General features: G+C 43.3%; 1 protein-coding gene and 1 long non-coding RNA gene across 2 annotated transcripts in view; one reads left to right on the top strand and one right to left on the bottom strand.

The window, feature by feature from the left end:
• Positions 1 to 5,718, bottom strand: part of LOC6737349 (division abnormally delayed protein) — a 64,005-nt gene extending 58,287 nt beyond the window's left edge. The window contains exon 1 of the mRNA XM_016171157.3: positions 4,673 to 5,718. Coding sequence (XP_016031074.1) covers positions 4,673 to 4,943 — 271 coding nt within the window. The 5' untranslated portion in view covers positions 4,944 to 5,718. The remainder of the gene's footprint in view (positions 1 to 4,672) is intronic.
• A 2,104-nt stretch (positions 5,719 to 7,822) lies between these two features.
• Positions 7,823 to 9,622, top strand: LOC120284831. Its single transcript, XR_005544081.2, has 2 exons — positions 7,823 to 8,581; positions 8,640 to 9,622. It is a non-coding gene; the product is annotated as an uncharacterized LOC120284831 (long non-coding RNA).
• The last annotated feature ends 11,782 nt before the right edge of the window (positions 9,623 to 21,404 follow it).

The raw sequence follows: 21,404 nt of genomic DNA, 5'->3' as shown, positions 1-21,404 counted from the left end.
GCGTTTGTTTGTTTGTTTGACGAATTCACTGGTGTATGTTTAAAAATAGATGCTGGCAGGTACCGAAGAGCGTGAGATACAAATGTATCTACTACCTGTCCGTGCCGCTGCCTAGACGAATTTCACACATTTTATGGCCCTAAGGGGGCGCATCCAGCAGATACACACAAAGTGGCCAGTGCTAAATGTTTAATTGGTTGCCATTCGAAGTTTATCTTATCGCCGCCAACCTACAGGTTGTCTTATCGGGAAATGCATTCCAGCAATATCAGCAAGGGGACAGCAGGAATGAGGTGGTATCACGACAAGTCCGAGCGGAAGAGTCCAACAAGTTGACAACTTCCTTTGGACAAGCTTTGTACATACTTAATTGCTTCCAATTTGGCTTGATTCTAATTAAAATGTGCGGACAGCAAGACGACCTCTTGATGGCTGGACGCAACCCAAACAGGTTCAGAAAGTCAAGTCCGGCCAACCTGAACTGAACTGAACTGAACCAAACTGAACTCGTCATGTCTGAAGTTCAGAATCTCGAGGCATGAATGAAAATGAGATATGTATTTACAGACCCGCGGACAAAATTGTCACTACCGCTCATGTTTTGTTATGCAGAACGGTGTGTTCCTGGAAATTGTTTTGTTCCCCTCAATGGACACACCTGAGAATGAATGAGAGTTAGACGGATGATACATGTGTGCCTAACCAATTCGAATTCGAGCAGTCGACAACATCTGGATCCATGGATCTCTGAAAACTACAAGATACTTTGCGCACGCAAACCCAGCAAGCCAATCAATGACATCATTCCGCCTTCGAAGCAACCATCTGAAATTAAACAGAACTCGAACACTGAACTGAGCACTGAACTGAACACTGGAAACCGAATCGAGCCACTCTCGAATTGCTTTTTGTATTGAGGTCAGATGTGTAAAAAACACAAATTTAAAGCAAACATTAAGAAAGTGGCCACATACAAAGGCAAGATTTTTATGTTTCGCTGTCTGTTTTTTGCTTTTTCGTCTTTTTTTTATATGCGTGTGAAATCGATGGGCATAGGCGTCGTTAATTTTAATTGAAACTAATTAGCGCAAATATAAAAAAATCTAAAATAGTTTTGGGCATTTCGTAATATTGCCAATGGGTTTCAACGCTGATAGAGACCTTTGCTCTTAAAACATTCAGCATAAAAGGCATTCCTAAGATTGATGATAAACTTTTGAGTATCAATGTGTAGGAAGCGGGCTTATTGTATCTTATCTATAGTGAAGCTTAATACCATTTTTTAATAGTTTTATGGTGCCTTATAAATGTTGGATGTTGTTCTTAATAAAGATTGTATTGGCTAAGGTAGTAAACTAAATATGAGCCACAAAGAAACTGTAAAATAGATTGTAACAAGTTGAAGATGTAAGTTTAAGGTGCTTAGATATTTCATATTGTTATTGTTTTTAAAATAATTTAATTAAGTTTTAAGGGAACTAAACGCAGGGTTCATTAAATCCTTAGCCGTGATTTATTGATAGCAGACGTATTTTACAGACTTTGCCAAGTGCTTTTCCCACGTCTCAGCTTTTCCATGGCATTAACCAAAGACGTGCCGCATTGAATGACGATTAAGCCAACTTTTAAGCCCGAACCCATCGACTATTTCCACTTGATTCGGTGGAAAGCGGAGTGGAAAACTCATTTCTAGCCATTAAGCAACTGGACGAAGCCTTCGTAAAATACTTAAAACGCAGTCGTAATTAGTTTTGTGTCCAGCACCAAATCAATTAAGAATTTTTTCTGGCTTAGAGTTTAATCGATTGGGAGAGAGAGTCGGCAATTAAACTCAACTGAAAAGAACTCAGAACTTAATTGATGAGATAAGTTTGGGATGAGAGTGTTGTGTTCTAAGCTTGAATGGAGGTGGGCATCGAGTAAAAGGGTAGCTCAGACTGCAACTGGAACAGAAATAAATATTTAATTATCCACCAGATATTCCGGATAAAACGTGTATCTCATGAATAAAACAAAATACAAAACAAGTTTCGGGCAATCGGAATTTGGCTGACGATCTTTACGATCGTCGCGACATAAGTGTTATGGATCGTTTTTGGTTCAGCTTGATGGGTTTTGCTACTTTTTGACGAATTTCGCTTAGTCGAAATTTGGCACATTTATGTTGGCAGTTAAGCCATAAGTGGAGTTCTATGCCATTTGCCATCTCACTTGGAATGGAACTTAAACTTTTAATTGGCAGTGCCGAGCGATCCGCTGCTCTTCCTCTAACCACTAATGATTTGGGTATGGGATTGGGGCATATGCGCAGCTCTCGAGTTAATTAAAATTTTTACTCGAGGATGAGCTCCTTTGAAGGCAAACACATAAGCCCACGCACCCAAACTGCAGGCATGCATACCTACGTACATGTCAGGGAAATGGAATCCGTTTGAAAAGTTGTCCGCTAAGCACTTTTCCCCGCTCCAAACGAGTCACGTTTGCCTTTGCCTTCTCTATTTGCACTTTTCACTTATCTAGCCAGGCGGCACACAAACACTTGCCGGCGGAGGAGATACGCGGATACATGGGCTCATATCTCATGGTTTGCTCTAATTTCTGTTGCGAGTTGCTTAAATATTTAGTAACACGGTCGGGGGCATTGGAACTGCTATGCCTTAGGCATAGATACAGATACTACAGATACTCGCAGGTAAACAGATACAGATACTGTGCGATATGATTAGATACTGCAGCTAAGACTTCCTGTGCGTCTTTGTAACGCGCCAATGTTAATGTTCATATTAATAGGCACGGAGTAATACTGTTTTTTGGCCCAAAAGCAAAGGCAGCTCAATTAGCAGTCGAGTGGTGTGCGCAATTAAATTAAAATTTAGTTTTATGTCGAGCGCCTCTACCTGGAACTGCACGGCAAAAGCAAAACGGGCAGAACCGAAGGAGAAACATATCGTATGCATGGCACCGTCGTGAGATTAGCATCACAAACAGCACATAAACGTAAAAGTAACACACTCCAGAGCAAACAGAAAGAGATATAGATGGAGATACGGATACGTACTGTACGGATACAGATACATTTACAGATATACATAGATACATTGGCGGGGCATAAATTCCACGGAGGCGGAGGCAGGCGCAAGTGGAACTATGTAAACAGTAAATAAATGTCGAAAACAAGGTTCGGCATACTTAAGCAGGAGCAACGACCAGAGATACGGAGATACATAGGTGCTGATCGGAGATACGCCGCCTGGCATTAGCCAAATTGAAATTCCTCAAAGCCAGCGCTAATAACTTCCAGCTACCAGCTCAATTGGGCATTCTGGCATTCAGGTGGATAAGTCTCTGGGACACACAAACATGCACTTGTAACGCCAACTCTCGGTTGGCTATTCAGTTCTTCACACTTTGATGCCATGGCAATGCGGGCTGCTCAGCAATGTATCTCATAGATACTTCTTCTTGGCGTTAACTACCTGCGTGTGGGAACGACTGAACAGAATGAGCCAAGAGAACCGAGAACCTCTGCAGACAGGTAAGCATTGGAGGGAAAAGTTGCAACATCATCGCCAGATACATTTGTATTCCAGTCGAGTTTGCGGCTGTGTATCATGTAATTGTGCGTAAACGCGTAAATACCAAGTCAAGGTCGGTTAATCAATAATAATTATTTTTCACTCAATTACACGAAACAGATATATATTGGTACATTCGCTCGTTTTCGCCTGATATTCCGATCTTATCGGATTGTATCGCATTATTTTGGTTATTCAGTCTTATTTTTGACTTCGGGTGTGAAATATGCATAAACAAAAATATGTCGAGTATCTTGTGGATATCGGCTGTGGTAAATATAAATATACCTCCCATAGCCTTCACACAGTTTGGCCTCAGATGCGTGCCACTTGATATGGCAGTGTCGAGAAATCAGAATAACAAATGATGCCGCCGCCTGTGTATCTATGTATCTCTGCATCTGCGAGGTGCCAGATCCGATATGTAGTGAACCTGGCGCGGCCAAAAACTTTATCCACGGCACGTCGAAAACTTTTCCGAGGCGTTGCTCAATGCGCAATCTTCTAATTGCAAACGGCGCCCGGCTGTTCGAGTGGTCATAGTTCGCCTCGAGTGGCTGCCCGCTCGAGGGTTTCACTCAGTTCAATGAATTTGCATATGCTTCTAGTTTCTGGCGGGGATTGAGGAGCGGATGGGGGCTAGAACGGACTAGAAATAAGAGAAACTGCAGCTGCGGGATGGCAAAAACTTTGGCTGACGCGCGATTTACTTGGTTGAAGTATGGAAGACTGATGGCGAGGGTTAAGGCAAACTCCGAAATCGAGGCAATGAATTTCCCGCAAAAGAAATGTTTTAAAACGGAGAGGATGCAAAGTAATTAAATTGAAAAACCATTATCTATAATCCCAATTTATTTTCTTCGTTCCTATTCGATGGAGTAGATAACTCAGGCTTTAAGTATTCGAACCACTTTAGTGACCTGGGGAAATAACATACATTTTCCTCTGAACAGTTTAAAGTTAGTGGGCTTGCTCCTAAGGGGCCTAAACCATATTGGTAGCTTTAACTTCCTTCAACGTTCCCCCAGCTTCTGCCCCAGCCCGCATGTCCAAGTGCACACTCGATATTATGACCCTACGGATGGCGTGAACTTTACCTTTTTCGCTGTAAGTCCCACTCGACTTGATGTCGATCGATTCGAAGTAGCTCTTGACGGCATCACACTGGTGGGTCGATCCCCCAACGGCGTCCTTCGCCCGCGAGTCCCGCTGCAGGCGACGTCGGTGGTGCGTGGTGGCGCTGTGCAGGTGGTGCTGGTGGTGGTGGATCCCATCCAGGTCCAGGTGCTTGGCGGCTGACAGGCCGACGAAGCCGCAGAGCAGGGTGAATAGCAAAAGCTGCGCTAGCCGCATGCTCCTGGCCGCCATTTTTGATGGGTGATTTCTGTGTGCAGACACAGTGGATGATGGGGCTAAATTTGATTTGCCTTTGATTGCTTCTCTTATTTTTATTTTAGCCGGTTATTTTATTTACTCTATTTGGCAGCACTTCTTCGTATTTACTTCTGCATGCTGTCTGGATGAACAGCTGTTCGCGGCAACACACACACTCACACAAATGCACTTGCCGGCTAACACGCACACACACACTGGCACACACGGCCACAAACACGAGCGCACAAAACAAAAGGCCCCAAAAACACGCGTGAGCAATAAACGTGGTAGTAAACGTGGGATGGCGATAGTGGGTGGTGGTGGGTGGTGGTCGGAGAGAGAGCGCGTGTCTAGCACTTTTTGCTTTTCTATTTTCTAGTTTTGAAAGGTCGCAAAATTTCACACAAGTATTTTCTTAACTTATTCAGAGACTTTCCATGACATAACAACGAATAGTACTCAATTCCTTAGCAATTGATTTGCCAGCGATTAGGTTTGTTTTTTTTTCTTTCTCTTCTTAATTTTCTCCTACGTTTTGTGTACTTAAGTCGGCGAAAATAGATTTAATTGCAAAGCTCCTTGGCCACCGGCGTTCTCAGGTCGAGGAAATGCACTCGCCTTCTTCTCTAGCGTTATTCCGCTCGAATTTCGCACCGATATTTTCAGTTATTCCGCGCGCGCAACGAACCTTCCACGACGAGAAACCCGAACAGATTGACTTTGCCGTCGAAATCAACCATCCGCCCTGAGTGCTACAACTTTAACGATGCGAGCACGAACACTCGGCACTCGACAGTCGGCGCTAAGAGAACCACCCGAACGCTCTCTTTCGAACAAAAGAGAACGGCGAGCACAGATGTTGGCACAGTGGTGCAATGAATAGGTGTTTATGCGAACTCAATTTAATTCACAGGTTAACGCCGAGAATATATGCGGAAATAGTGGAGTAGAGTTACAAAGGCTCAATTGGAAATAAATTAATTAATTTCAGTCATTAGGGTTTTGGAAAAAGAAACCACAAACTTTGTAATGCATATAAGATATTATAATTTGGGAATTCCCAACTACAATTTATAAAATAATGTATTTATTAACAGGATGTAGTATTACGCAAGCTTAGCATTCGTAAGCTGTCTATTCTTATTAATAAATACCAAACGATTTCGATCGCCAATGAATGTGCGTAGTTTCAAAAATTTAAAATGACACATATCCTGTATTCGTTTTAAATATTCCAATAGTTATACGCATTTATTTATGGGTTCCGGCATTCTTCAGGACCAACTTCGAGTCTTCCCTGGCCGTGTCATCTGCCATGAGCTGGCTTGATTCTGATTATTTTTTTCTCTGTCCGGTGGGCCTAAATATTTATTCAAATTCTCGAAATGCTCTCCTAAAAGCTTTCAACGGTGGCTCGCTGCAATTTGCATATTCAACGTAAATCAATCCATCTCACAGTGGTCTTCTCGGGTTCTCGATGGCTTTTAATCCGGGCTTTTATCGATGCCGCTGGTTGAAATTTGCATGCTCGGTTCTAATTGATGTCTGAATGAGTTCTAATTTTATTTCATAGGCTGTGCTTTACGATCGGCTTGATGAACCCGTGGAGCAGGCTCAGATTTCACGCCTCTGAAGAGTCTCAGACGTTCGGCAGCTATTTCCGTAGGGCTAAATGTTGCTGTTCAAATGGATAGCCGTGTCATGACCTCGCACAGCACGTGTGGTTGTATCGTTTTTTCTCTCCATTTCTTCTTTTGTTAACTTTTTCCCTTTGCAATTTGCGAAAACGAAGCGATTGTCTTGAGGCTGCAGCGGTGTGGCAGACAATGCACGACCCGAACCCACCAGCCTCTTCTCCCCGGACTTTCACTCGTCACCCCGCGGGCACCGACCTCGATCTTAAATACCTAGGCGTCTCGGGGCGTCTGTGTATCTATTTCTTCATTAACAAGATACTATATAGCCGGGGCAGCGGGAACTTCATGGTGGTCAGTTGCGGGCGTCCAGCTGGGCGCAAACGCCCTCCCACCCCCCATGGATGTTTTCCGTTCCCGGTGATATGTTCATCACGAAATGGAATCCTATTCAAATTAGTGTGCGATAAAGAAAGACCTCACAAAAAATAAGAAGAAAAAAAAGGAGAAGACTCAAGACCCCGGGACAAACAGCGAAAAGTGAGTCATGCGAAGCGGAAACAGTTCTCCAATGAAACGAATCCCCACCAGAAATAACCGTGATGATGATGATGATGATGGTGATGGGATGGCGAAACGGCAACAAAAAACAAAAACGAGCTGGAAAAGGTGAGGTCGAAAATTAAACACCACCACATCGTTTAGATAAAGTTATAAATTATAATGTACACTACGGAACGATCGATGAGAGCGAAGGTCCCAAAGAAACCGAAACCGAAACCAAAACCAAAACCCTTTTACTTCTCGCTCTCTCGCCTTATTTTCAGTTTTTTCCTCCTTATTTTTGTATCGCACAGGTAAACCGTAGGCATATATATTATATAGGTGTGTGGGTAAAGGTAGGACTGGAATTAAACGAATTTAGTCAAACGGCATCTATAAATTATGGTGCTTCTTTTTGGCGATCGGGAAAATATGAGCGCTTTGAGCTCGGCTCGTTGGCTTGTTGGCCCAACTCGAATTTCGTTTAAACGCTTGATTTAGTGCAGCAAAATATGGCCAAATGTTGGGCTATCTATGTAGTTGTATCCGCTTCCCTGTGTGTGTGTGTGCGCGCATTCCACAAGCGACAGCGTTTTACACTTGAAATCCTCCGGAGCGGGGCGAAAAGAGATGGATATATACCCACGGAGCGACCCGGCTTGCCTTTTATCCTGGCACAAACACGTTGGTGGCATTCGGGTGCTGGTGTGCGTGCCTGTGTGTGTGACTGGTCCAACAGGTTCCACGGAGATTCTTCTCCAGTACCGCTCCCTCTGGCCCGAAGACTGGCATGCAGCATTTCTCGTTCTCGGTCTCGTTTTGCACATTTTTGAATTTTATTTTAATTTCTTTTTATTATATTTTAGCTGCCAGGCTGCCCCTTTTCAGTGGGGGCCCCCCTTTTCTGGTACTTCGCTTCGGGTTTCTTCTGCTTCGAGTTTGGAGTTTGTGTGCAACTTTGGGCTCGCTGGCTTTTCATTCACCAAAAACTGGTTCGACGTTTAAGTTCTTCACTTGGCTTAGACGGGGGTTTTCAAGGAAGTTCTTCGATCCCACACCCCTCTCGTTCGCTGTGGAATGTGTGAAGTCATCGAGCTGGGGGCAGAGATTTGAATGCCAGCCTCGTCTTCTTACACTTTAAAAGACCTGGGCGGCACTTGCAGTAACAGGGTCTTGAAAATTCCATGCCCCCGCACACAGTCGCACATGCTGCGCGCACAGATACTCTCACTTACACAGATACGCACGCACACACCTGCCGCCCCTCGAGGGCTGCTCGTTTTTCCATCGAATCTGAGAATCAGTCAAACGAAACAGACATCGATAGCACTTCATCATGTAACAATCATTGCAGGGGCACTACACTGCGAGAAAAGCCACGCATGACCCTCGACACAGTCAACCTCAATCGCATTCCGATTTGTGGCAATTATTTTGGGAAATCAAAAATTATAAGTAACTCTGGTCGGGCCAAATCGAATTGTGTGCACCGTGTAATTGTATTTCATTGCAGGATATTGGATTTTTGTGCCTGATTTGCCACATTGTGATGTGTGAGCCAACCCCCTGCCGCCACCCACCACCAACCATCCCTCACATCCATCCCCTTGACCCTGGGCAAGGGTGCCAGCCCAGTTACTTGTGTCAAAAAGTTCTCCTGATGCTCGTTCGTCGGTTCAGCTCGCTCGTGTTTCCCCCTTGACCCTTCTGCCTGACAGCTACTTGTCAATGGCCGTGATGAGTGTGTGCCCCCTCGCCACCCACTGTACCCCCCCTTAACCCACCACCTGCAACCTTAAGCGTACACTGGGAAACATGATCTTAATGGTTAAAGATGCTTTTTAATGAAAGTTGTAACCTTTTTATATTTCTCATTAAGATCACATAAGGTATACATGTTTATAAAATTTTCTTTATTTAATCCTGCATTATAGAGTAATAGTGTACCGCCACTAAGAGATGCAGAACGTTAAAAAGATTTTATTGGCAGTTCCAATTAGAAGTATTTTTTCTCAGTGCATAATCCTCTATGCAGGTGCTAGTAGCTCGGATGGAACAACTTTGGGCCAGAGTCTGTCAGTGGCAGGGATATTTCCAGGGCAACTGGAACGGGCACAGTGGATCTGCCTTTGGGGGGACCGGTGGATCCCCCTTTTTGGGGTGGGGATGAAGCAGGCGAAGGTGCAGGGGGTGGCCAGCGAGCATCGAGAACGTGTCATTGACAGATTTCAACGCAATTGCGTATGAATGAAATCGATTTTTTTGTTGCCTTTGTTCTTGCTCTTGATGATTGGGTCTAGGTTGCGGATACCTCCAGTCCACGAGGATGATGATGATGATTGTTGTGATGATAGTAATGGCAATGGCTTTGAATGAAAGCACGGGTGTCAGTAATATAAGTTCGTCGTTGATGTCAGCATGGGGTAATAAGTGGAGTTTTTAACGAAAATAACTTTTCATTGTTATAAAATTAATATTAAATGTTGAGCAATTGAACTACTATGAAACTTTCAAATCACCACAAGCTTATCCCTTATATTTGTTGCTTCATATTAAATAGTAGTATAATTGCCATGACATTGTGATAAAGCTACGCAAATCACAATTAAAATTAATTACAAATCCGAATTATAACATATTATTTCCACCCACTCAGACTTATAAATAGAACATTTACAGCCTTTACATTTTAAGCACCCACACCCACTGGCGTCACGAAATGGAGAACATGCCGAGAACCTCAGACACTTTCCCACCGTTGGCCCACTCACTTTTTATGGTCCCCATCATATTTGTATTATCACTTTCGCATCTCGACCGGCGGCTGTGGAGTGGAGTGCAGTTCCCACTGCACTCAACGGGCCCAGACTCCTTCTGACCGGGCCCATAAACTAGCCCTGGGCGGCCGATATTGCATCGGATGGACGGAACGACGATGACTGGCGGACGGACTGCACTTGGCAACAGTGCAACAGGGAGAACTCTGCCATATAAATAAATACAAGTATGTACAGATGCGGCACATATAAATGCGGGCACAGTGGTATTTATATTTGCCCTACCCATGGCGACTCAGTCAGTCGATGCATCGGCTGGTTGGCCAAAGCCGAACCCAATACCCATTCCAATCCTTGGGCCTTGGCCAAGGTAGAAATTAAGCGTCCCACCGCGAGTTTACACATCATCATCATTATAGTTGCCATTGCCTTTGAGATCGGGTCGCCTTGCTGCTGTTGCAGTTGCAGTCGTGCCTTACAGTAAGGCATCCCGAAGTGAGGCTCGCAACGTGTGCGAATGTGTTGCACAATAAATAAAAATATTTATACATGAAACCTTAAATAAAGCATGAGCGACAAAGATGCGAACCAAGTCATCGCTTTGCGGCCGTGCCTGTTGTATTATGTGGCACGGTGGATGGTTGATGGTGGATATTGGATGGTGGAGCGGCTCCCATCGGCCAAGTGGCAAAAATAATGTCGTGGCATCTGCATTTGTGCAGCCAGCAACAACTGCAGGCAGCAGCCAGCAGCCAGCAGCTTTTGCCTACAAGAATCTTCAAATTGTTCTTGCCTTGCCCCAATACTACTGGGGTCCCCCCTTCTCTTCACCGCTTCTTAAACTGTGCGGGAATTTTGGAGCAGTGAGAGAAAATATTTTTAAAAGCGAAAAGTTATCAATAAAAAATATAAATTCTTTATTGAAAAGTTATTGTATATTGGTTTCAATACTATATTATATTTTTTATTCAATAATTACTTGTTCATTTATTTTTTTATTTTCTTAGTCGAGCTTAGTAAATGGATAGGGTATTTCTGAATTCTCGCAATCAGCAAGGATTCCCCTTTTTGCATTTTTTACGTTGCCCTCCTGGACTTCTTTTTGTCCGGCCCGTTGTACTTCTGTGTTTTTTGTATTGACTGAGGCTGGCAGATGTAGATGACGATGATGTTGGGGGAGGGGGCTGTGGCAAGGGGATCGGGGGCTGTGCCTCGTCATCGTTGTCAGGCGTCGCAGCCCAGCATCAAGATCAAAGCGAAGCCAAGCAGGCCCACTAACTCCATCGGTCGAGGAGAGCCAACTGAGCGGTGGAGCTGACACTGAAGCTCGAAATGCACAGAGAGAAAGTCTGGGATACTTCTTATAGATAGCACTATGGGATAGTGACTTATGACATGAATTTAAGGTTAATTTTAAGATCAAAAAGATAGTTTCTTCTTCATTTTCTTAACATTACATTACTAGCTTTAGGCATCTAGTTCACATTGTTTTTCTCGGTGTATTGCTGAATGCTGAGCTCAATTCGAGGCTCAGAAGCTACTGCCGTGACTGCCTCCGTTGTGGTTTCTGTTGCTGCTGCTGCTGCATAGTCAAAGTAAAATAAGAAATAAATCAGTAAATTGGATTGCTTTCTGCTTTTTGCTCGGCTCGCAGTTTGCAGTTCGCCATTCGCCGATTTCGCAATGCCAACTCGCAACTGCAGTTGAGCTTCCTTTGGTCGGGCTTGTTTTGTTTTTCTTTTCATTTTAACTTTTTTTCCTGGCTTTTTGTTGGTCCGACTGTGTGTGCGGGTATGCTGGAATTTCTATGCTTATCATCGGCTCGATCTCACCTGTTCAATTCATTATTTTCTATAAATAAACGACAGGCGTCCGGGCAATTTACATTGCTCCCCAGTTCGGCCGTAATTAAGTTGAGCAGACTGCGCTCGCATTCGCTTTACTTGTTTAATAACTCGGCGAAGGAAGGAAGCGCAGATCCTGGGCTTGGCTTTTTCGGGGGAAAGGTCAGCCGGCAATGGCAATCCATGAAATTCAATATGTATCCCGAGATCCGTGGCTCCCGTGGATGCTACTTCTGCTGCTGCGGTGGCCAATTTCGCGAATTCGTGCAACTTTTCTGCCTGCGCGTCTGCGCATGAAGAGCTCCCCCGAACCAACACACTGGCAAATGTACTGCGAGCATTTGTATCTGTATCTGTAAATGTATCTGTGTACATGTATCTGAGAGCCTGGGCGGCGGCCTCTTTGGCCTGGAATTTCTGTGGCTCGTTTTCTTTCATTTCGGTACCTAAACATTTTTTTCTTCCCCGTTCTTTTTTAAATACGAGTTTTGCGTTCTTCTTATGCGGCACCAGCGCTTCCTCAGCTCCTCCCCTTCCCTTCGCATCCTGCACAAATATGGGCCTATGATAACATTGTCTTCGGCGGAACGCGTGAAAGTTGATGTGGCCCCAAAGGGTTTCAGCCAAAAAGTCCTCACTTTCCACTCAGCGAGTGTGTGTGTAGTAGCTCAAACATTATCCATGAGACACAAATCTTCAGCGGTTTTTATTTATGCCGATTCGGGATCGTCTTTGCCATTGTCGTGTGTCGCAAGGATCTTATCGCGGATCCCATCGCCTTTGACTTTGCAGGAGGTTGGCCCGCTCAAAATTTGTTGAACCACATTATGTTGATGGAATATTTGTATACGCGATCGAAATCTTATCCCTCCAATGTGTTGCTGCTTAAGGTAATGGCTGGAATGTCATACAAATTTTAAAATTGCCTTATATCAGATTAAATAAATCTGCGCCTCACATTGTTTACCCCCTGACAAAAGCATTGAAATGTTTAAAATATTTCCAAACTTATTGCTAGTCATAAATTATTGGCACAAAGAGATCATCACATAATTCATATTATTTTTCACAGATTTTTTTTAAGCTGAATGTTTTTAATATCCTTAGTAAGAAAGCAAGTAATTGTCCTACTACCCTGAAAACTATGCATAACTTCAGATTAACTTTCGCTTAGAAAAACCGAAAATCCTTGAGAATTTGCAGTAAGTCCGTCGAAGCTGCCGAAAAAAGATACGAATAACTTTCAGCGGTAACTTTTCTGTGAAAAGTTTGCGATCCCTTCGAAGAGACAGCCATAAATTCTATAAAATTCCTTTTCCTTACAGCCAACTCCGTCTGGAAAAAGCAGGAAACAAGTTTAATAGTTGCCATCGGTGGCAGCAAAAGGGGGGCTTAGAGCTTAACAAGATTTTTGCGTACTGAGGCTCCAGCTGGGGGAAGAATTTCGAGCTGTGATGGCTAGATGGCTATTGAAGTTTGTCATGAAAAGATTGGCATGCGTGGCTGCGAAATGCGAAAAGTTTTCGGGGCCAGCCAACTGGCTAACGACCCTAGCCTGATTACGTATACGCCCCGTTGTTCTAGCCTTTTCATACTGCGGCGTGGGAATCCAACAGATTCGCGACACCAAGAAGCCAAAGTAAAATAAAGCGAGGCGAAACAAAGACGGCCAAATCGGACGCTGCTGAGTCTGGTGGATGGTGCATGAATCACCGCGCCTGCATCGCAGGAATCGTTGGATGAGGCTGGCAAACTGGTTCTGCTGGAATGCAGATAACTTCTTGCCCAGCTCCAGACTCCAACCAGAACAGCCCGGGCTGCTTCAAGTGCGGCAATTTCATGCCCGTCCGCATCGAAGCTCTGCATATTAAATATTTAAGGCAACGGCAACAGGCAGAGCCCAGAAACCAGAACCAAAACCCAAAGGCGAACCCGGCCAAACCAAACCAAACCGAACTGAGCTGAACTGAAGAGTCCGCACTAATTTAGTGAAATTCGCACACTCAGCCAACGGCATGCATGCGGCAACCACAAATTTTAATTAACCGAAACAATGGCGGTGTTGTTACATCAAAGGCAACAACATAATCAGAACGCAAATGCCAAGCGGGGGATGCAACCGCAATCCTCTGGCGGTCCATCGAACACCAACTAAATGACCACGAAATTACAGATGCAGATGCAGATGCGGATGACCCTGTTCATCATCAGTGAAGGAATCAGATTTGGTGGGAGACTCAATTTCACATACGAAACGATATGAGGATAATATTTTAAGATCTTACCTTATAAGGAACTTGAACGTACTAAAGAACTACCCCCTATGATACTGTGTAATATTTAATGCTTTCATCCAAATAGATGACCTTGATCTGCTTTCGCTTCAGGACAACAAACGACGTACCTAGTAGAAAATGCATTACGCAGCTTCAATCGATATTTGGCACTGTCGCCCATTTTGCTGCTGCTGCCGCTGCGGGGCAAGGTCGTCTAAGCGGGCGCTAGATTTTGGGGTGGCACAGCAGCCCGAAATCGGTGACCAAATGGCTGGCACACAACCTTGGGACTTCTTTCTGGCGCCAATTGCACTGCAAATGCAGCTGCGTCATTGTAAAAGAGGAATCCCAAATGCTGGACATGACGTCAGTTGCCGGATTGAGTCAGCAACGGCGACAATCAACTGCCACAGTCCCAATGGGAGACGCAGCAATCCGAGTTATAAATGATTGAGGCCGAGTGGAAAACATTGCACATACTTAGATACTTAATTTATGACATCGCAGATGAGTCGCGATATAAATTGCATTTAATTACCTCACGATATGCAAAGCAAATGTTATTCATGGCTACCAACAATGAAGTGCCAGACAGAAGATATTCTATTGCAAATTAATAAAGCCTATACATCTATTGTTTAGCAACGTAGCTTGGATTTTTACTTTTCCAAATAAGGAAGCTTTTACAAAATTGTACAACTAACAAATATTGATAGAAGTACAGAAACTGCACAGAGGTGTGTCAACAAATACAATTAGTTTTTAGAGAACCAAATAAACAAATGAACTAAATTAATGTACAAAGAGCTTAACAAAATATGGCTCCAAAAATCTATTGATTCAATCAAATTTGATTGCATAAAAAGCGACTATATTAATTACTGTTCAAGAACTGTTTGCTCGCTCTGGTCAGTGCAAATATTAACGTGCACCAGCATATTTATTACGTATGCCACCCCATAGCAATAATAGTCATTAAACGAGGCGCCACCGCCATCAGAAAAGGCGACTGTCGGTCGGTCGATTGCATGGAAAAGGGGGCGGCGATGGCAGATGCCATTTACATTGATTAAATATTTTGTCCGGCCAATAGGTATTTGACCGTTTTCTGATTGAGAGCTCGGCAAACAATTGCCGATCAAAAATTGGTGGGAAGCGAAACAAATTATATGTATTTGCGGTGCGGCGGCGTTTTAATTCAATTCGCGCTCATTGCATTGCAATTTTCACAGCAAATTGCAATTAGCGGCAATTTAAGCGCATTTCCTACGCACGCAGCATAAAATTAAATAGGAGTCCGCCGGATGGAGAGGTTACCGACTGGGTGACCGAGTAACTGACTGGCTAACTGACCCACTGGCGTTTGGGGCGGAACTCCGAGGAGGCCAATTGCCCGCCCTCGAGAGCGTCTGAGTGTCCGGCTATTTGACTAATGAAAGTATCGCAGTGAACGGCGAAAGTAGCCCACTCTCTCAGGCCACTTAATGGCTCCATTTTCCCGAGGCAAGTGACCCACTCCACCGCCACTCACTCCGGCCACCGCCCACCACCCACTTGGCCAGCAGCCTCCTCCCAGGGCGGTTGTGCAATGCGATTGTGGGTCGACGGTTGCGGGACGGCGGTCAACTGCAATGCTGCAAGTTATTGCAATGTGGACACCAGTGAGCGCTGCCCACTCTCGACTATTGCCACATGATTTATCAACTGAGTTCCACACGCGAATAGAACCTATATGTATATATACTGCTGAAAGTACACAGGGTAGTGTTATAAAAAACAGATATATTTCAAATTATATTTATCTTGAACATAAAATACAGAAATTGAAAAGTGGGTAATCTTAAAATGTAGCCATACAAAATATAATGGAACCTCTGAATTGATACTTAGATATTAGTAATGTGTTTGCTTATGATATTTGATTTACAGTCTTAAGGACTTATTATTTTTCTGGCTATTTATTGCTATATATTTTTAATAAAATATTTTCAAGTAAATATATTACAAATGTAGCCTTTTGCTGCATGTGTTATTCTAACTACATATTTTCTCTCTCTGCACGGCGATTTAGAAGTGACAAAAATGGTTATAAATGTGCCCACACGTTGCTGCCACAGATTTGGCGTTGTGTGGGCTCAGTCGAGAAAAAATCCAATAGATAAGACACATATATGTGTATCGGATAAGTGCCCGTTTCGATAGCAGCCGTCACAATGTTTGACTTTTATAAAATAATTTACTTACAATTTGCACATGTCAATCGGCAATTGGCTGCGACAATTGTCGTTTTGCCAGCGACAATTAGCGATGGCTGAGCATCCATCCATTTACCCACTTTGTTCCCACACCGCCCGGCTGATTTATGGATGGTCAGATGGATGGTCAGCCATCTGGGTTCCGCATTCTTCAAACGGGCTATCGTGCGTTATTAATGCCCAACTGGCAGTGAGCTTTGACTGGTTAGAAGGCCGCCAAGGAGGCGAATCTTCCAGATGGAGCAACCAACTCCATCCACTGGGTGAATTACAGTCATTTGCATGGGCCATTGCAATCTATTTTAATTGACGATAGGAATTGATGTTTTGTGGGGAAAAAGGGGCATGCAATTACATATTAAAATTATCACAATTAAACTATTCACTTAATTTATTTAAAATCTGTTTTTCTAATTAACTGCTGCTCACCTGCGGTTTCATTTAAAATTAACATATTCGATCTGATCCTAACTTAATTAATTGTCGCAGAAAAAAATGTGAAAACAATTTGCCACTGCGAGTTGCAATGCACCATAAATTTAAGTAGTTCTAAGTAACGGCGAGCTTTAAAAAGCGAACAAATCTGTACATAAAAAGCAAAACAAATTGCCACCAAATGAATTTACATCAAACAGCGCATTAAAGGCATAAAAAACTAATGGACTTGAATAATTAAGAGCTGACCTGCATTTGTCCGCTAATCACAGTCCGTTGAATATGGCTGTGTGTCGAATAGTTGGACAGCACTCTTAATTTGGTCATTTGTTGACAATCAGCTGAAAAAAACAACGATATAGTTAATGGCAACACATTAGCACACGCACTTTAATGACATTATACAAGTGAGTTTGCAAATTAAGTTATTTTCTGCAAAACGCCTCAGCAGCTTTGATAGTGCAAGCTATCACACTTGCAGATAGATATTCTAGATATTCATTTCAAATTTAAGCTACTTTTATTTAATTAAGCCAGTAGCAATAGCTTAAATTGTGCAAATAGTTAAATTAAATCGCTGACAATCACTTACCGCACTTTTAAAGCAGATTATGGCGTTGGAAAACCCCTTAATCGGAATAATATTTAACTGCATTATTAGCCTTTCCCTGACATCCTGCGCGGTTGCAGGATTTAAAATGGCCTGCATTTCCATTTAATTTCCAATATGAAAATCCATCTGTTAAACTCATTTCAATGAAGCGCACTTTTCGAGGGATTTACTTAAGTTTGCATTAACTATTTATGAATGTGTTTGCCAGTTCATAGTCGACAGCCCACATGGTGGCAGCACTGACAGGTCAAAAGATACGACTCTGTGGCAGTCTGTCATCCTGGCTGCTGACAGTTCCCTTTGCCACATAGCACATAGTTCACAGCTCACGGCATGTGACGCATTTGCCACTGCGCTTCATTATGCAGGTCTTCCTGCTCCTCCCAGCCCGGAATCCCTGGCTTGCCGTACACATATGCATCAGATCCTTCCTTCCTGCACGCCACCACATGCCTGCCATTCCGGCAGTCGTCCTTTGGAGCCAGTGATGGGCAGCTAGCATGCGGATATCGAAGGTAAATATCTCAAGATCTGGTTAGTTGCACTTAATATACTGCAGTTTATAAAGTTTTCAAAAGGAAAACATACAAATTCGAAAAAAATACTACAAGAATTCAAAACACATAATCAATATTTTTACACAGCACTACCAGCTCAACTAGAAAAGGTTGGTATAAAATGATAATTTTTCAAATTTCACATTTTACTACCAATTCATCATAATTTCAATCCATTTTCATATTTACCATTAACTGAAGGGGTGCAGTGCTGCTACCCTGTATTTCGAGTAAGCTTGGTACCTTTGCCACCTCTGCTTGCCACCTGGCAGCGACCTTTCCTCCAGATCCCCCCAACATTGTTGTGGGTGGCAACACACGCGGTGGGGCAGCTGCATTGCCGCATTATATAATAATGCATGGGCGTTTGGGCCGTGGCCTCGTTGACCTCATCGCATGGCTGTGTCAAAATTGTTCGACAAGCTCGTGTACTTGAACTGTCAACCTATTTGTGTGTGTGCGTGGGCGGGCTTTGGGGTCCCGACATGTTGTTGTTTTCGTGTTTACGTGTTCTGTTGCTCTTGTTTTCGGCGGGACAGGATTAACTATCGAGCGGTTTGGCGCACTTTTGCATATTTATAATTGCGAGTCACGTTTAGGGTCCAAGTTTGCTACGGTTTAAATGGTTCTATGAAGTTGAAACGAAATTTAAATGCTTTGCGTCCCTAACTGCGTAGGTGAGATGGTAAAAGGTATTTAATACTTTAAGACTTTGGTGCTTTTCATCATACAATCAACTACATGCCACGAATGTTTAAAATGTTTTACATTTTAAAGTAAATATTTAAGATTTCATTACTATGGTTTAGATGTTCAAATGCTTAGCTAATATATATTTATGTATAAACCCATAATCGTTCAAGGTTATTACTAAATATTCTTTTTTTAGCAGCATTACAGCTCCACCGAAAACTAATGCTGCTGTGTGCTTTTCGAAAACCAATTCCATTTCCAGAGATTCATCGCTATCAAAAGCAAAATAAACAAAACTATAGTTCGATGTATTTGGCAGTATGGCCAATTAACCCGAAATTAATGGATAAACAAACTAATGGGCAACCTGCCCATTGAAACCGAGAAACGAAATAAATTAATTGCAGTCGCCAGGGGCATCGCCGCAGGTGGGCGGTACTATCTGTCAATGGGGTGGTGCTTTCGGTGGTGCTTTGGGTGGTGCTGGCCTGGTGGTTCCGTGGTTCGGTGGTTGGAGTGATGCTGGGGCGTAGGCCCAACAGGCGCCATGCCGCAATTTCGGCCGACGATTCGAAACAACAGATGGAAATAGAACTTTAATTAAAAGCCGAGAGCCAGCTAGAAATAGCGCTGCAAGGGGAATATAAAATAAGCCAACATTCTAATAAGGAAAATAGTTACTCACACACACACACACACACTCACAGGCGCAAACAAGATGAACTGCATACTGAGAGAAAATAGTGGGACATATAATCATAATAATAGAAATAAAAATACTAAAAATCATATGAAACCTTTCCTACTAACTGGTGCAACAACTATCTCATAAAACTTTAAAGAGGGTCTTCAAAAATGCATTTATATTCCTTTCATTCCTAGCAATTTCTTGCAGTGCCTTCGCAGACACATGCACCAACAGGGTAAACAGCGGGTGCTCTCTGCTATTTAAAGCCCATTTGCAGTTGGCCTTATTTCAGTGGGGATCTGGGCCCAAAGAGGCCATATCTGGCGCTTGAAGGCGTTCGGGGCAACCGCATTCAGATGCGATGATATGTCAGCCGGCGACTAAGCACGCTCCAGATGCCTCGAAGGCGGTTCGACGAGGCCTGTTTTCGCAGCTGGCTCGCTTCGCCGACTTGTCTGCATTAAAGCCGGCTTCACAACATGGTTAAAACTAATCGCGAGGAGCTCTGAAACGGGCTGCTTGACAAACACAAAGCCGGCGACAGGTGAAAGGACGCCTCGAGTGGCTGCCATTCAAGACTTTTGCACAAGCAGGGCCTTAAAGTTCGGCCCGGGTATTCATCAGTAGTTTCAGGGCCTCTGTCCCATACAATTTAATTAGTCTAGTAAGACTTCCTCGTTTTCTCATTCTATTAGGGGAAATAATTAATGAATTCATCTGGCCTAAGTGCAGTGCCATTATACTTATATTTATATACATCGTGGATAACTATGACGCGATGAGGATGATGACGACGTTGTCGGGTCTGTTGATTCTTGACGTTGATGAGTCGCAAGAACAACAGAAAGTTATCGCGCGGCTGAAAATTAGGGGGCTTGTTGGTGTGGCACATATGCCAACTGAACGTGAGTGCCATGATTACATAGCTGATGAAATATGCATTATCTGCTGGTTTTGGGACAAAAGTTTTTGCTTTTCCGTGAAAAGAAAAGTTGAGAGCGAACTAAAAGCCCCCAGCACTCTGTATTTGCTCTGCTGAAAGAGGGAAAGTTTTAAGAAAATTCGCGGATGCAGCAAGGATTGTTAAATTCATAAAATAATTGAAGCAAGTAATATCGTTTTGGTAGAAAACTGACATGGATTCTTAGAAAACAAACATAGCATACTGAATTAATAGTTATGTTAGTACAAAATAGGATTGTATATATTCAGAAACCAAATTTAAATTTTCTTTTGTATAGAACGATACAATACCTCACCCGTTTCAGGTCTAAAAATTCAACAGAAAAATATGGTTTCTCAAAGCTATTCATAATCTGTAGTCATCGCGGATTTTGCTTAAGTGATTCTATAATTTTCCTGGTTTCTTAACGTATCTATATTTCCCCCAGCGTCATAAATCTAAATAAAAACGTTTAGGAAGCAAAGAAAAATCCAACGCCTACAGCTAGATTATCACCCTGGCCAAAAATATAGCTTTGTTGGAATATAGATATGCGACTGGGCCTAAAACGAGATATACCGATTATAAATATACAGATTTCACCAAGTATTCGGCTTGCTTTTCGATTTAATTGAACTCGGGGATTACCTTAGTGGACCGCAGAAATTTGCGGCCACCGTGTCCATGAAAGTGTGTGCAAGTCACCTCACCTCCGCATTTGGACCCGGAATTCCTGCGCATCCCAACCCCCTTCAATCAATTGCACATTGTGCACGTAGCCGCAGGAGAAACTATGTGTGTGTTTTGGTTGAATTTTTGGCATGGGGGGAATGGCGAGGTCGGAGCTGGGGCTTTGGGGCGTGTGAAATCGAAACCATTGAAACCGAAAACACTGAATGAAAACTTTGTGGCACAGCCTTGGGATCGAATTGAATTTTCGGTGGCATGCCACCAGGCCACAAACTTTTGCGACCCTTGTGGCCATGTAGCTGACCCACATCAACTCATAGGAGGAGTCGGGGAAAGAGAACCGAATGGAAAAAATCTGCGAGTGTCTGGCAAAGATTTTTTTATGGCATGTGCTCGGGAAAAAAAAGGGAAAAGCTCGGAAAACTTGTGAACGTTAAAGCTACTGGGCACACTTCATAATTGTATGCGAGTTCTCTCCAAACTTCTGCCTGCGAGGCCGGCAAAAGT

The sequence above is a fragment of the Drosophila simulans genome, chromosome 3L, assembly GCF_016746395.2.
Source record: "Drosophila simulans strain w501 chromosome 3L, Prin_Dsim_3.1, whole genome shotgun sequence".
NCBI classification, from domain to species: Eukaryota; Metazoa; Arthropoda; class Insecta; order Diptera; family Drosophilidae; genus Drosophila; species Drosophila simulans.
This window is presented reverse-complemented; position numbering and strand designations above follow the sequence as displayed.